Raw genomic sequence first — 13,897 nt, 5'->3', positions numbered from 1 at the left:
TTCCCCTCTATCTTCCTTTATTACAAGAACTGTGCAGCAGATTTTGGATATAAAACGGCTGGACTGCAACAAACTGCACGAAATCAAACTTGAGGCAATGCCCTAAACTCGGCAACATAAATCACCTGATATCTTGCTACGATTCAAGCTCAATTCAGCTAAGATCGTAGCTCGATTCACAATCACTACACCACCAACACCACGACCAGCACAAATCACAGTAAAACACAGTAATGCAACGTGATAAACACCGAGAGTAGATTAATAACCAGATCTCATGAGCAATGCGATGAATTGAAATAACAAGGAATGAAAATGATCACGAGAAAGATAAATGCTATGGATCTCGGATCCCTTAGCCCAATGCTCAATCACACAACTAACATTTTGAAGGCGAGAGTGGTCCCCCTTTAAATACTTCCCACTCCTGCTGCTCTCACTCCAATTCCCTCCTCCTCCCTTCACATAACTCTCGTACTCCCTCTTCATGCACCAGTCCAGACGATACACGTGGCTTCTTATTTCCATCTGCCATGATTCTTATTATACTCTACGCCACGTTGCATGCAATGCATGAGTCATGCATGGGTGTGCATGCAACAATACTCCCCTCTTAAAGTTCCTTGTCCTCAAGGAACCAAGGGATGAGTTAGAGCCATGAAATGAGCATATTTGCTCAACCTATCAACCACCACGAATATCACGTTCTTCCCTTGGGACATGGGTAAAGCTTGCGCAAAGTCCATAATAATGTAACCGAACAGAGAAGCTTGTAGGGGCAATGGTTGGCGAAGACCAGCTGGGGGCGAATTCTCTACTTTAAATTGTTGACAAGTTACACACAACCTCACAAACTCTCGGACCTCCCTCATCATACCCGACCAATATATAAGTGATGATATCCTCTTGTAAGTTGCCATGGCCCCAGGGTGACCAGCTGATTCATGGAACAAGGATAGTATTTGTGCCTTCAACTGCAGATCATTTCCCACAATAAGCTTCCCACACCCCCTTAACTTCCCATTCTGCCAGCTAAATCTAGGATGATAAATCGGTTCTTGCTGCTTCTCAAGTTAATTTTCTGAACTTGTTGATCTTTCTCCCATGATGACTTGATTTTAGCAATGAGTTCCAAGGGAATAATGTATGATGTGAGAGCATGAATCATCACCTCAGGTGCTCTTGAAAGTGCATCAGCTACAGAATTCTTAGATCACATCCTATATTTGATCTCATAGTCAAAATGCATCAATTTGGACATCCAAGCTTGCAGTGTAGGTGTTGTCAGTTTTTGATCCATAAGATACTTCAGACTTTGATGATCAGTTTGATCACAACTTCTTGCATTTAGATAATGATACCATTTCTTGACAGCCAAAGATTGCCAATAACTCTATCTCATACACAAATAGAATCTGGTATTTTGGTATAGAACCTTGCCGATATAAGCAATAGGATTACTCTCCTGCATCAGTACTGCTCCTATGCCCACTCCTGAGGCATCAGTTTACACTACAAACTCCTTAGAAAAATCGGCTAAAGCTAGGACAGGAGTTGAGCTCATAACTATTTTTAACTTTTCAAATGCTATCTATGCTGCTTCTGTCCATTCAAACACAGGCTTTTTGATTATTTTTATGAGAGGTTTTGCTATAGCACCATACCCTTGCACAAATCTCCTATAATATCCAGTCAAACCCAAGAAACTTCTCACTTGCTTAATAGTTTTATGCTGCGGCTAAAGTCTATCTGCATCAATCTTGCCATTATCTGTAGCAACTCCCTTTTCAGATATAATGTGACCCAAGTATTCCACCTCTCTGCCTCCAAACAAACGTTAGGACCTCTTGGCCAACAATGAATGTTTTTAAATCAATTCCAGTACCACTCTCAAGTGCTCAAGATGATCCTCTTGGCTCTTGCCGTATACAATATATCATCAAAGAAACTAAGATGAATTTTCTCAAGTGATCTTTGAATACTGTATTCATCAAAGTTTGAAACGTAGCAGGGGCATTTGTCAAGCCAAAGGGCATGACTAAGAACTCATAATATCCCTTATGGCTCTTGAAGGCAGTCTTATGCACTTCTCCCGGTGCCATTCTTACTTGCCAGTAGCCTGACCTAAGGTCGATTTTAGTAAACCAACTAGTTGTTCCAATTTCATCCAGTAGCTCTTCTATAACCGGTATGTGGTATTTATCCTTCATAGTGATAGAATTGAGGGCCATATAATCCACACACATCCTCCAATTGTTATCTTTTTTCTTAACCAACACTATTGGGCTATCAAGAGCTCTTACTATTTCTAATAACTCCACTCTCCAGGATCTCTTTGATCATTGCTTCAATAGCGTCTTTTTGATGTGCTGCATATTAACAAGTTATGTCTTCTCCTTGAGAATAATTCTCATGGAGCTTCGATAGCAGCTAGGTCTAGAGGGAAGTTATGAGCATTACATTCATTCATACCTTCCATACCAAGGTTAGCATAAGTTTCCAAAAATTGAAGATACAGCTCATGAAATCGAATTTCAATTCTTTTTGGAAAGATATCAATTGGTAGAACCCTCAATAAAGGAAAGAAAACGGTGCCTCCGCTTGAGCCTCCAAAGATAAGGGTACATACCTTTCGTTCAACTTCCAGTTCCTATCCTATTGCTAATAGATTTACTCCAAAATAGCATACATAGATTATTTGCTTTTAGTAATAAATTGCTTTAAGTTTGGTCCTTCATGCTGATGACATCCATTGTAAATGTTTCTATCCTAGAATAGTAGTTCTCATTTTGGTTTCATTGCTGAAGAAACGAGAGAAGCCTAGGCAACTGCAAGGCTTAGGTGGATCATTGGATCTCGAGGTGGAGAATCTTTTGGAAGACTCAGTTATGTGTAGGTCACGAGCAAAACGTGGTTGTGCTACTCATCCTCGCAGCATTGCTGAAAGGGTACTCAAGTAATCCATTTTCTTATTTCCGTTCATATTATTTGTGGCACTGATTTGGTAATGCCTTTGGCCAACTAGTTCCCCTTTTAACTTTATAATCAGGAGAGAAGAACACTGCAAGAACTTGTCCCTAATATGGATAAGGTGAATATCATAAGCCTTTAACTTCATATACCCTTCTATTCTGATTGGTCATAACGTAAAAAGGGAAACATACGATATGCTGCATAAATGAGTCATGACTTTCCATCAGTTCGTGCCCAGGTATTTCCTCCCTTTTGTGTGTACTCAGATAGGTAATCACAAAAAATATTTATTTGATATCAGGTTTGAAATAAGCAAAACTAATTATGGCATTGTTGTGGAAATGAGATATACAAATCTTGTCAGGCGAAATTACAATGGAATAAAACAAGGAAATTACACGGAAAATAACTGAACAAAATTACATGGAAAACTCGTGGAAAGTGGTAAGCCGAGTCGAGAAGTCATCTTTTCGCAAGACGAGATACGTCCCGGTAGTGCTCTCGGTTTGACGTGTCGTCCCCAAAGATAAAACGGTTTCGTCTCTGAAGTAGTAGCACCGCTAGCAACAGAGCTCCGGCGAACGGGAGTAAGGCGGGGACAAAGCTTCGACGGGGAAGATTATGCAGAGAGGGAGAGAGCGTGTATGCAAGATGCTTATGTATATTCTATGTAGAATGCAATGGATGCATGCCTATTTATAGGCCAAGTCCACCCATTGGACATTGATGGAGTCAACAGTCATTATGTGTGCCATGATGCTTGACTGTAACCGCCGGGGGTTACTGACTGGTGCACTAGCCATTGGGAGCTGAAGAGACACGACGCACCTGGACACACTATGGACCGTCGGGGACCTTTTGTCTCCCGTTATGGGTCGGGGTCCAGCGGGGACCTTTTGTCTCCCGTTATGCGTCGGGAACATGACGTGGACCAGGACCACCATGAGTCGGGGTTCGTCGGGGATAGCGTGGAGTTTGGGGTTGTCTAAAAAGAACAAGCGCGGCTCGAACCACGCTCAACGACCAGCTCCAAAGAACAGCACAAGGCACAAGGCACCAGGTGTGCGGGCGGGCGGCGCGCGCGCGTGTGGGCTCTGTCACCCGTCTTATTCCACGATAATTATTACACATGATAATTCATCTGATTAAATACTTCATCAAAGAAGTTTATCATCCCCGATATGGGATAATTAACACCTTGTTAATTAATCCCTTAGTCTTTTCACATAGCTCATTTCTAGCTTTATTATGACCAACTTTAATATTATTATTCTCGCTTACCGGCGTCGGTTTGAGAAAATGAATATACTATGACGTCATCTAATTTGGAAAGTTTTTTGTCTTAGTTAATGAATTTACTATTAGTAATGAAATTAATTGTCTGTTTTTCATATTATTTTTTTGTAGTTTCTTTAGACACCGTATGCAGATTGTATCTTGCCCGAATTACTGCATTGATCGACCTGCATTCCTTCTGTGCCGACACTTATTTGTTCGACACCTGTGCTGGTCATTTGTCGAGGCACACGAGGCTGGGCGCGTTTGCCGACAATTAACCGATACCAGCGTATTCCTCATTATTGTGATAGGATGCTACATAATGCCGGACATCTATGTAAAAGTCACCGCCATGGAGGAATGGCGCCGATTGGGCTAATGTACATAAGTTCTTCATTGATGAATGAGACTTGCGCCACGACAGGTTCCAAGCAACTTTTGACCACGCAACGGCGACCCTGGATGGTCGCATTAATCCGGGCTATATGGCATGATACAATAGGATCACCGTGTCGATTCATATCTATTCTCATCGCATCACAGATCATTGCTACCAATTCAGAATAGGAAACACATGAATTTAATATGATGGAGCTCCTCGCACGAGGTGGTTCATAACCAATACCCATATGTGGTAGTTGAACTACTCTACCACCCCAATACAAACTCACAAATACTTGCATGATTTCTGCATCAAAAACATTTAAAACAACAACAATTATGAACATTTTTCCTACAAGCCCTAATTTTATAAATTGGGTAAAACTAACAAATGAAAGCAAAATAAACATGAATAATGATGAATGTAGCTAAATTGCTGAACAAATTACCGGATCTTGTAGAGATAACGTTGGAAATCGCCGGAAACCCGAGTGAGGAAATGAAAGTGTAGTCTGTGCTCTGGTTCTGCCTTCTGTGTGTTAAAAGCTGACTGAAAACGCATAAGGGTTATGCGTCATTCGGGTAAGACGCATAATTCTTATGCGTCTTTAAACGACGCATAACCCTTGTGCGTGATTAATGAAAGACGCATAAGGGTTGTGCGTTTCATTAATAACGACGCATAACTCTTATGCGTCACTCCTCCATTTGGAATAAATCTAATCTCCTTCATTAAAATGTAATTCCATTAGTAATCTAGAACAAAATAGAAAAGTCTCGGTTTCTAGTTCTAATTACAAGCTCATTTTTATATTACTAACATTCGTGACAAGTATATATAAATCACATTGAGCATAAACTATATTTAATCTTAAAATGCACATTTGTTCAAGCCCTATATAAACAGCAAGATCTCTATCTCTTTCTATACAGTTTGAACAAAGACCCTCCAAACTCTCTTACCCTTTCACAAATATATTCCCATATCCAACCAACAGTTTCATAATAGCATCTCCAATAGCAATAGGTCAGTCATAGCTTAGCCACAAACTCCTTCTGCCATATCATCAGCACTAAAAACTCATTCTGCCACATCATCAGGACAAGCAATAGGCTAGCCATAGGCTAGCCACAATAAACAAAATTATAAAAAATAAATAATTAACACTGACACAAAATATAGAATTAAATTTACGACACAAATACGGGAAAATTCAATATAATAGTTAATTAAAAAAAAACATTAATTAAAAAAATTACATAATTAAAAAAAAGGTAGATAAAAAAATTACATAATTAAAAAAAACTAAACCGTGCAGTCTCCAAGCCCACAACTCTTCAATTAAATCCTTTTGGAGTCGAATATGAGCATCCACTTGCCGCATGTCGGCATGTGCTTGGAGGCGGCCGGCTTCATCGTGAGGTACCCCGCTTCGTACGTTGGGGGCGGCCACGCCGTGACTTGGACCGGCTTCATTATCGTCGTTGGCCCAACTAGTCAGTTGTACACCTTCATCTTCGACAATCATGTTGTGCATGATAATACAGACGTACATTACATAAATTAAATAAAAGAAATGGGTTGGCCGATCGCTCGCCGATCGGGAGCCTGCAATGGCGGCCAGCCGACAAGCGAGCGGGCCGACAAGCGCCCGAAAATCGGCGTTTTGTGGATGCTCTAAACATGGAGACAGGAGTAGAAATTGAAGGTAAGAAAATTGCACCAAAAGGGCATTTTGTGGTGTATGTGGGCAACGAAATCTCAAGATTTGTTCTTCCCGTCTCTTTCTTGAAAAAACCATTGTTTAAAGAGCTTCTAGACAAGGCCGCCGAGGAATATGGATTTCATCACGCGGCTGGACTCACTCTTCCCTGCGACGAAACCTCATTCCGATCTCTAATCTGGGATTTGTCCATCTAGACGTATATGGAGCGTCTCATGATCATTTGAATACAGCACTCGAACAAGAGAGTATCTTTATCTAGTGTATAATTATTGACTCGCGCCGATGGGATTTTTTTTATAAAAATCTCACACGTGTATGTTCAGCTACTGATATTTAATAACTAATAAAGTCCACATGCCATAATGACCAACTTCCCTATGGTTTCTAGTCATTGAATGTGTCAATTACTCATTTATACAAATCTATGTTCAGGAAGTCAACAATTACTAAACACACCAGCAGCTAACAAGGTACTAGCATTAGTTCTTAATTAGATCAATCTATAGTACAGAAATTACAGCAGTTTCTAAGTTCTCAATAATGCAAATCAGCAACCTCAAGGCCCTTGAGGATTCTATATGGAGCTACTCATTTTCAGATTCAACTGTCAAAAATAAAGTGCTGAGCAGCACAAGAAATATAGACTTTAGCAAGAAGATTGGTATGCATATCAAGATGCAAACATCATGTATGAGGATAGAAGAAAAATGGCATTGTATTTGGGACAGATCCAAGAAATATTATTGCCACAAAGAAGTGAATCCCAGAAAGTGAGAAAGTGAAATGTTGATAGAAGGGAAATCAGCATTGTAGCATTGTAGTTGGAACAAATCAAAGCAAGTAGACGACATATAAAGACAGTGAATGCAAAAGACTGTTAAATTCTTTCAGTCAGTGTATCCTCGGTGTTTGCTTCTTCCTACACAAGGCTCAAATGTCAATTATTGCCACAAATGCAGATATCAACAAGAAAAATTACGCTGAGGAAGTCTTCTTTTGCTGAAAGACTACTGCATAAACTGGGACTACAACACCAATGCTAAATGCAGTGAAGACAGCAATGCTCATTTTCAGTGCCTGATGATTCATCCTGTCCAAGTTGTACATGTGCTTTGCATGTAGATAGAAAGGCTCATCATGGCCATGGCCTCCTCACATCTTCTTTACACTAGTTGAGTGAATGCCCCTGTTCCCTGTGAATAAACAACGAATTTTACTTTTTCATTAGTCACACCCAGAGAACAAATCTACAATATCCAATACTGAAATAATTATACTTAAACTAAATTTACAATTTACACATACAATATACTATTAACTAAGAAAAGATTAGCACAAAATGGAGACTAATTACCTAGTATTTTCTCAGTGCAAAATACAGCTTTATGACATTAGAGAAAAGATATAAAAACTTTAATGATCATTTCAATAATAAAATCTATTGTTTAAGCTCTTTTATAGATACAAAACATTAACATAATGAGAAAAAGATCTGATAAGACAAGAGAAACCAGAAGACATATATGATACAAAAGACTCCCAACCTCCAATAACTATGTTCCAAATTTCTATTCATTCATACATTCACTAAAAGTAAAATATAGTTAAGACGCATGCATTTTGTAAGTTGTATAGCCATTTTTTAGGATCAGTTCAAAGGAAAAAGACCCACATTCTTTAGATTATCCAGGATAACAGTAAAAAACATTGAACAGACCATACAAAGTTTATTAAAAGTCAAGTAATTTATAGCTAAGAGATTCTCTAATAAGGAACATCTGTCTGTTACTCAGCCAAGATTTCGATGAGAAAAACAAAGGTAACAAATATAACACAGATGCTCCAGGTAAATATTGAGAAAAGAAAGGCAGATACCTTTGGCAATCAGTAATGATACAAAATTCACAAAGGTACAGAATAATATGAGCAATGCAACAGAAAGTTCATCACCACTTCGACAAAACATTTTTGGTTGTGTCAATAAATGGATAAAACAAAGCCACGTCCCCTAACACGATAGTGTAATGTGTTGATGATATATGAAAAGCTAATATGTCAGAATGCACATTTTTGTTGATTTATGCACAAAGTAACTGACAATTTAGTCCCAGGTGAAGTAAATCAGTATACATTATAGCATTATCAACATAAGCTACTGAAAGAGCACATAAATAGTTACCATTACTATCACACAAAGAAGTATGTGCAGCTGAATCAGCACAGTTTTTTCATTTTTTATAGCTACGGAATAATCCAGAAAAATTAAAATAAATAACACAACTAGTTAAAAAGGTGTAAGCTCCAGTTTCTGACACCGAGATGAACGCGTCAATCAATAAAACGTAAAATCCAAACGGAACAAGATATAATTTAAAGATAACGAAAAAAAACGTAAAACGGATTCGCATAATCACCAAAACTACACACATTGTACCAGAAACAAAGAAAAAGATCTACGAAAAAGAGAATGATAGAAAGAAATGGTATACCTGATTTGGGCATAATTGCCGAATTCATAACCTTGGAAGCACAAGATCTCAATCCGCCGTTCATCGCCATTATCGAGCAATTCCGATTTCGTTGAGCTCAATTCGTATACAGGATTCTAGCAAAACGACGAATCTGGAACAAGGGTTTGTGATTTTAGAAGACTGATTTGTGATTTTAAGCGTTCGAATTGCACTTGTGGAAATTGTCGAGCTTCATTTCCTGGGCTTTTAAAAACTATTATGGGCTGAAGCTGAACCAATAGTTTTGGACAAATAAATCACAATGAAAATTAAATATGATTTCACTCATTTTCACTAATTTAAAAAGTTCACTTCTTTAATTTGAATTTGTTTTACTTAATCTACTGAAATAACGTTATTTAATGCGGAGAATGTGTGATGATAACTCTTATTTAACAATCTAGTGTCACTATGCAGTTGTTTGGCTCCCTTGGCACTTTTACAATGTTAATCTGTTAACAAACAAACTTATAATACTAGAATGTGCTGAGTACTATAGTGTCATATCACTGCATATAATAATACCATAGCATTGAACCAAACAATGAACTATTAAGAAAACATGAGTGAGACATGATAACACATTTTATGAATTAGTACTAATAATTTCAAAATTCGAAATACAGCTTATATAACCAAGGGTACGTACCACTTAACTAACGGAGAGAGCATCAAACTTCACCCCAAAAAAAGGAAGTGGGAACAAAGGATTGAGAGATACATTCTTCTCAAATTCCAAAAGTCAGCTTCCTAAAAAGAAAGCAACCTACAATCCACAAAATCACAACTCTCAACAATCTCTAGAGAGCTGTTAGCTAACAGGTTTACTAGACATCTATTCTTTTTACATGAGGATAAAACTAAAACAGTCACTTTCTACTTAGGCATAAACGACATAGCTTTCCTAAAATCAACAGCTGAGCCTGGGAAAGGCTGCTGTCCGCGCATCCAGAGATTTCCATTGTGGGGCAACAGCACCGAAGGTTGGTTGCTCGTTCGTGTGTCTTGTCCTATGACTGAATCGGAAACTTCTTTCTTTTTCTTGACAAACTCGAAGAACTCAGCAACTTGGCGAGCATATCTTTCAGATGAAAAATAATGTACATAATAAATTTTGAGGTTAACTCAAATGTGATCAGATAAAGAAATGCATCAGAGCTTGCTTTAGATTAGATTAATCTATTATACTAGAATCTTATTGAGATAGATAAAAACCATTGAGTGTTTGAATGAGATCAGCAATAAAAACTGTCTAGAAATGGGGGAAGTCCAAACTTAACATACTCATGCTTAGCTTCTATGTCTCTGCTGAAATCGATGTCTGGTTCACAGTCGAGAACCAAAGCAGGAACCTGCTTCGTAACAAAAGGCAAAACACAGATGGGAAAAAATGACGAAAAAAATAGCCTGGAATAATTTTGCAAGTGCAATGATGGGTGGTACCTTTTGGATGCTCGAATGCATATGATCACCGTGCAAATAAAAGACACGGTCTTTGATGTGGGGATGTAAAGACCAATCATCATTCTTGGGAAGTTGACTCACTGATAGAACTCCATGGTTGCCACTCTCAAAGGGGAAAAGCCAGCTTTCATGCTTCTCATGCAAATCCCTCAGGTAGTCCAGAGAGACTCCGCCTTCCTCTGCTCTCTTACGGAGCATCATGCGCTTGTGGCAAGTATCAGGGCTTGCTCTTAGGTAGATGAATCCATCAGGTATGAGTCCGGGCAAACTTGAAACGACAGGATCAAACCATGAATCGTAAATGCTAATTTCCATCTCATTCATCCACTTTGCCTCATGAACAGCTCTCACAAAGACCTAAATTAAGAAAATCGATCAAGAAGATATGCAAAGCTGATTCAATATTAGTGAACAACCAAAAGGTTTCTCAATATTAAGTTCACACATTAGACAAATATCTTGGTTTTCGCATAAGAATATGGATTGTTTAATAAAAGCACGATCAAACACAATATTTCTAAAAAAGCTCAGGAGATAGAGATCCCATGTTGTCATCATGCTAAAAAAGAGAGGAACTTATTCGTTTACCATTCTGTCACTGAAGACACTCCGTTCCATAAGCCTAAGGGCTATATAACACCGATACGCCACCCTGTTGCCGTATCACGTATCGGATACGTATCCGATACCGATACGCGACGGATACACCGTCGATACGTATCCTGGGCGTATCCGCGAGCTGGGCCGTATTGGGCCGGGAAACCTCAGATTCGATACGTATCCTTCGGCGTATCCGCGAGCTGGGCCGTATTGGGCCTTCATCCTCCTCTATCTGCAAAGATCTGAGGTTCTCCTCTTCGAAATCAACGTCCATCTCTGTCGAAGAACTTCGCAACTTTCAATTTACGAACTTCAATCCGATTTGGGAACAAAATTGACAGTTAATCGGATATGATGAAGAAGAAGAAGAAGAAGAAGAAGAAGAAGAAGAAGAAGAAGAAGAAGAAAGGGGAGGCGCCGCTATTGCCTCAACTAGGGATTGAAGAAAATTGGAAATGGGAGAATGAATTGGGCAAGAAGTAGTCACGATGGAAAAGGAGTATATTTGGGGCTCATTTTTTGGGCCAATTTATTACTCCATTAACTTTGTCTAATTTTGTAACTATAAATAAATATTTTGATCAATATTATTGGTAATATGGATAAGTATAACCAAAAAATCGATGTGGTGTAATCGACCATAAAAGAAATTGACTTTAGCTTTTAATATTTTGTAATTTTATTATTTTTATTTGTATAATAACATTAGAATATCTATTTTGTAATTTATTATGCACTATTATTATTTATTAAAAAAATAGTTAAAACGTATCCGCGTATCGGGTTGTTTGGGAAAGAGCCGTATCCGCGTATCCGTATCCTTCGGATACTGATACGCGTATCCGTATCCGTGCCGCATAGCCTAAGGGGCTTCATACCGCCACATGATTCTCTCTCTTGCATAACTCTTGTTACAAACACGTAGTTCTGGAAAGTATACGCATATCTCTCCGGTTCAGCATAAAAGGCATCTAATATGTTGAAGTGGTCGGGACCAACATTCTGCCACTTGTCAACTGGTTCGGGAACAATCTCCACAAGATCTCTAAGCTCAAGGGTTTCATTAGCTATTCTCTGCAAGAATGTAGTCTTTCCCACGCTGATATTTCCTTCAACACATAAGGTGATCCGATTCTTTTGACTAGGCTTAATACTTTCCTTGAGCTCTTCATCCACACTCTCCTTGATAAATATAGTTATGCTCTCAGCATGGTTCTTGTGTATGATCCCAACCGAACTCTGTAAGAACTCCACCATCTTCTCACTAGATTTACCAAAAAACTGCATCATAACAAGAGCATGTTATTTAGTATAACCAGCTACCTTACAAAAGTTCGATTTATACACCTCAGTTCAGCTATTCAAATATTTTGCCATACTCAAAACACACAATGAAAACACATACTAATAATCTAGCAAAGTAACACATTTTGCTACAATGGAGTGTTAAACTCTTTCTTAAATTTCAGCAACACACTGAACCAACCAAAATAAAACTTGAATTGAATAGTGACCTGATTAAGCCAAAAACAGAAATATACCTTATCTTTATATAGCTGTTTGAGCTGCGCTACACCCTCAAACCCTTTTTCCACAAGCTTCCTCGAATTCCTTGGACCGACTCCGGGAATAGTGAGCAAATCAGGGCTCCCAGGAACCACCGCGCCACTGCCCCCATTCTTCCTCCTTTGTAAGCGCTTCTCCTCCGAAAGCGCGAATTCGCCGCCCTTACTCGGATTCCCGGCTAGGGTTGCGAACCACGCTGCCCTGTGGGACCCGCCTCCCAATCCACTATGCCTACTGCTCTCCTTCAATACCACCCACGCCCTCAGCGGCGCCGCATTGGTGCTGCTGTTGTTGATGGCGCAGCTGCAGGGGCGCAATTTCGTCAATTTGAGGCCACGCACCGCTGCAGACGAAAACGGATTTGTCGGCTGGCCGAGACACGACATTTTCCTGGCGGCGCCGGTGAACCGTAGAGAGAGAAAGCTGGAGGCGGAGACGGGTAGAGAGATAGGAGTGTTGTTATTGCCGAATGAAATTGGGGCAGCAGCGGGCGTTCTGCGCAAAAGCTTCTGCATCACTCTTGTGCATCTCAGACTGAATCCAAATTGTGGATACGACGAGCTTTGTATGTATATCTCTTATTGAATGTAGAAGGTGTTATGAGTGTAGTGAGAAAGAGAGAGGGAGAGTGAAGAAATTTTGTGCTTTGGGTTTGGCTGTTGAAATGGTTTTGGCGGAGAAGAGAAATAGAGGTTGAGGGTTTAGGGTTGGGTACAGTCGTTTTTTGTGTAATCATTTAAATAAGGATTATTCTATTTGTCATAGTACATCTAAAATTCTCCATTTTGTCTAACACAATAACGATGAATATACGTTCGCGAGTGATCCATTGTTAATTAATTAACAATAGTAAATTAAGATCAAATTTTAGCTATTAGATTATAAGATCTAAGTAGTGAAATAAAGCCACTTGGATTATATTTTAAATTAAAAAATTTACTATTAAATAAAGTTAAACGGTATTTAATGTAAATTCTCTCTCATCAAAATCATCTTAAAACTTTAAATTTACGTAACTCTCTCGATTTGAATTATTTTTTCGCAAAAAATATATCAAATTAAAGATAATTTTATAAGGATTCCAACGAGATCTCAATTGCATATGTTCCGACGATGTTCGGGTGATGAAATTTGATAAATTATATTTCAATTTTCGTACGTGTTGATAATCAGATTTTATCAATAAATGCAAAAAAAAAACTCAATAAAACTGTGTTGATATTTTCTTGTACTTGTGTTGATATTCTCATGTCATATTGTTGTTATTTGTAATACACTATGTTGATATAAAAAAAACACTCACGAAAATTATCATATGATAACATAATGACGGTATTACCATTTTGTTGATATTTTATCTACTATTTGTTGAAACTTTTGAACTTTAATCTCATCCAC

The 13,897-nt window shown here is 38.6% G+C and overlaps 1 protein-coding gene and 1 pseudogene across 2 annotated transcripts; both read right to left on the bottom strand.

Annotated features, from left to right (window-relative positions):
- Positions 1–7,282: 7,282 nt before the first annotated feature.
- On the bottom strand, positions 7,283–9,089 carry LOC121758125 (annotated as a pseudogene).
- A 609-nt stretch (positions 9,090–9,698) lies between these two features.
- LOC121759640 lies at positions 9,699–13,171 on the bottom strand. Of its 2 annotated transcripts, none has more exons than XM_042155298.1 (6): positions 12,475–13,171; positions 11,801–12,214; positions 10,922–10,960; positions 10,313–10,690; positions 10,154–10,221; positions 9,699–9,950 (listed from the first exon to the last, which is right to left on the bottom strand). In XM_042155298.1, the coding sequence occupies exons 1-6, from the start codon at positions 13,012–13,014 to the stop codon at positions 9,746–9,748; spliced, it is 1,644 nt and encodes a 547-aa protein (XP_042011232.1). In that variant the 5' UTR covers positions 13,015–13,171; the 3' UTR covers positions 9,699–9,745. The 2 variants fall into 2 exon arrangements, with proteins under 2 accessions (XP_042011232.1, XP_042011231.1); XM_042155297.1 differs by having other exon boundaries at positions 10,922–10,955; positions 11,796–12,214; positions 12,475–13,169.
- Between the last annotated feature and the right edge of the window lie 726 nt (positions 13,172–13,897).

This window comes from Salvia splendens, chromosome 12 (genome assembly GCF_004379255.2).
Source record: "Salvia splendens isolate huo1 chromosome 12, SspV2, whole genome shotgun sequence".
In the NCBI taxonomy this organism is placed as follows: domain Eukaryota; kingdom Viridiplantae; phylum Streptophyta; class Magnoliopsida; order Lamiales; family Lamiaceae; genus Salvia; species Salvia splendens.
The sequence above is the reverse complement of the archived record's forward strand: the minus strand, read 5'-3'. Positions and strand labels throughout refer to the sequence as shown.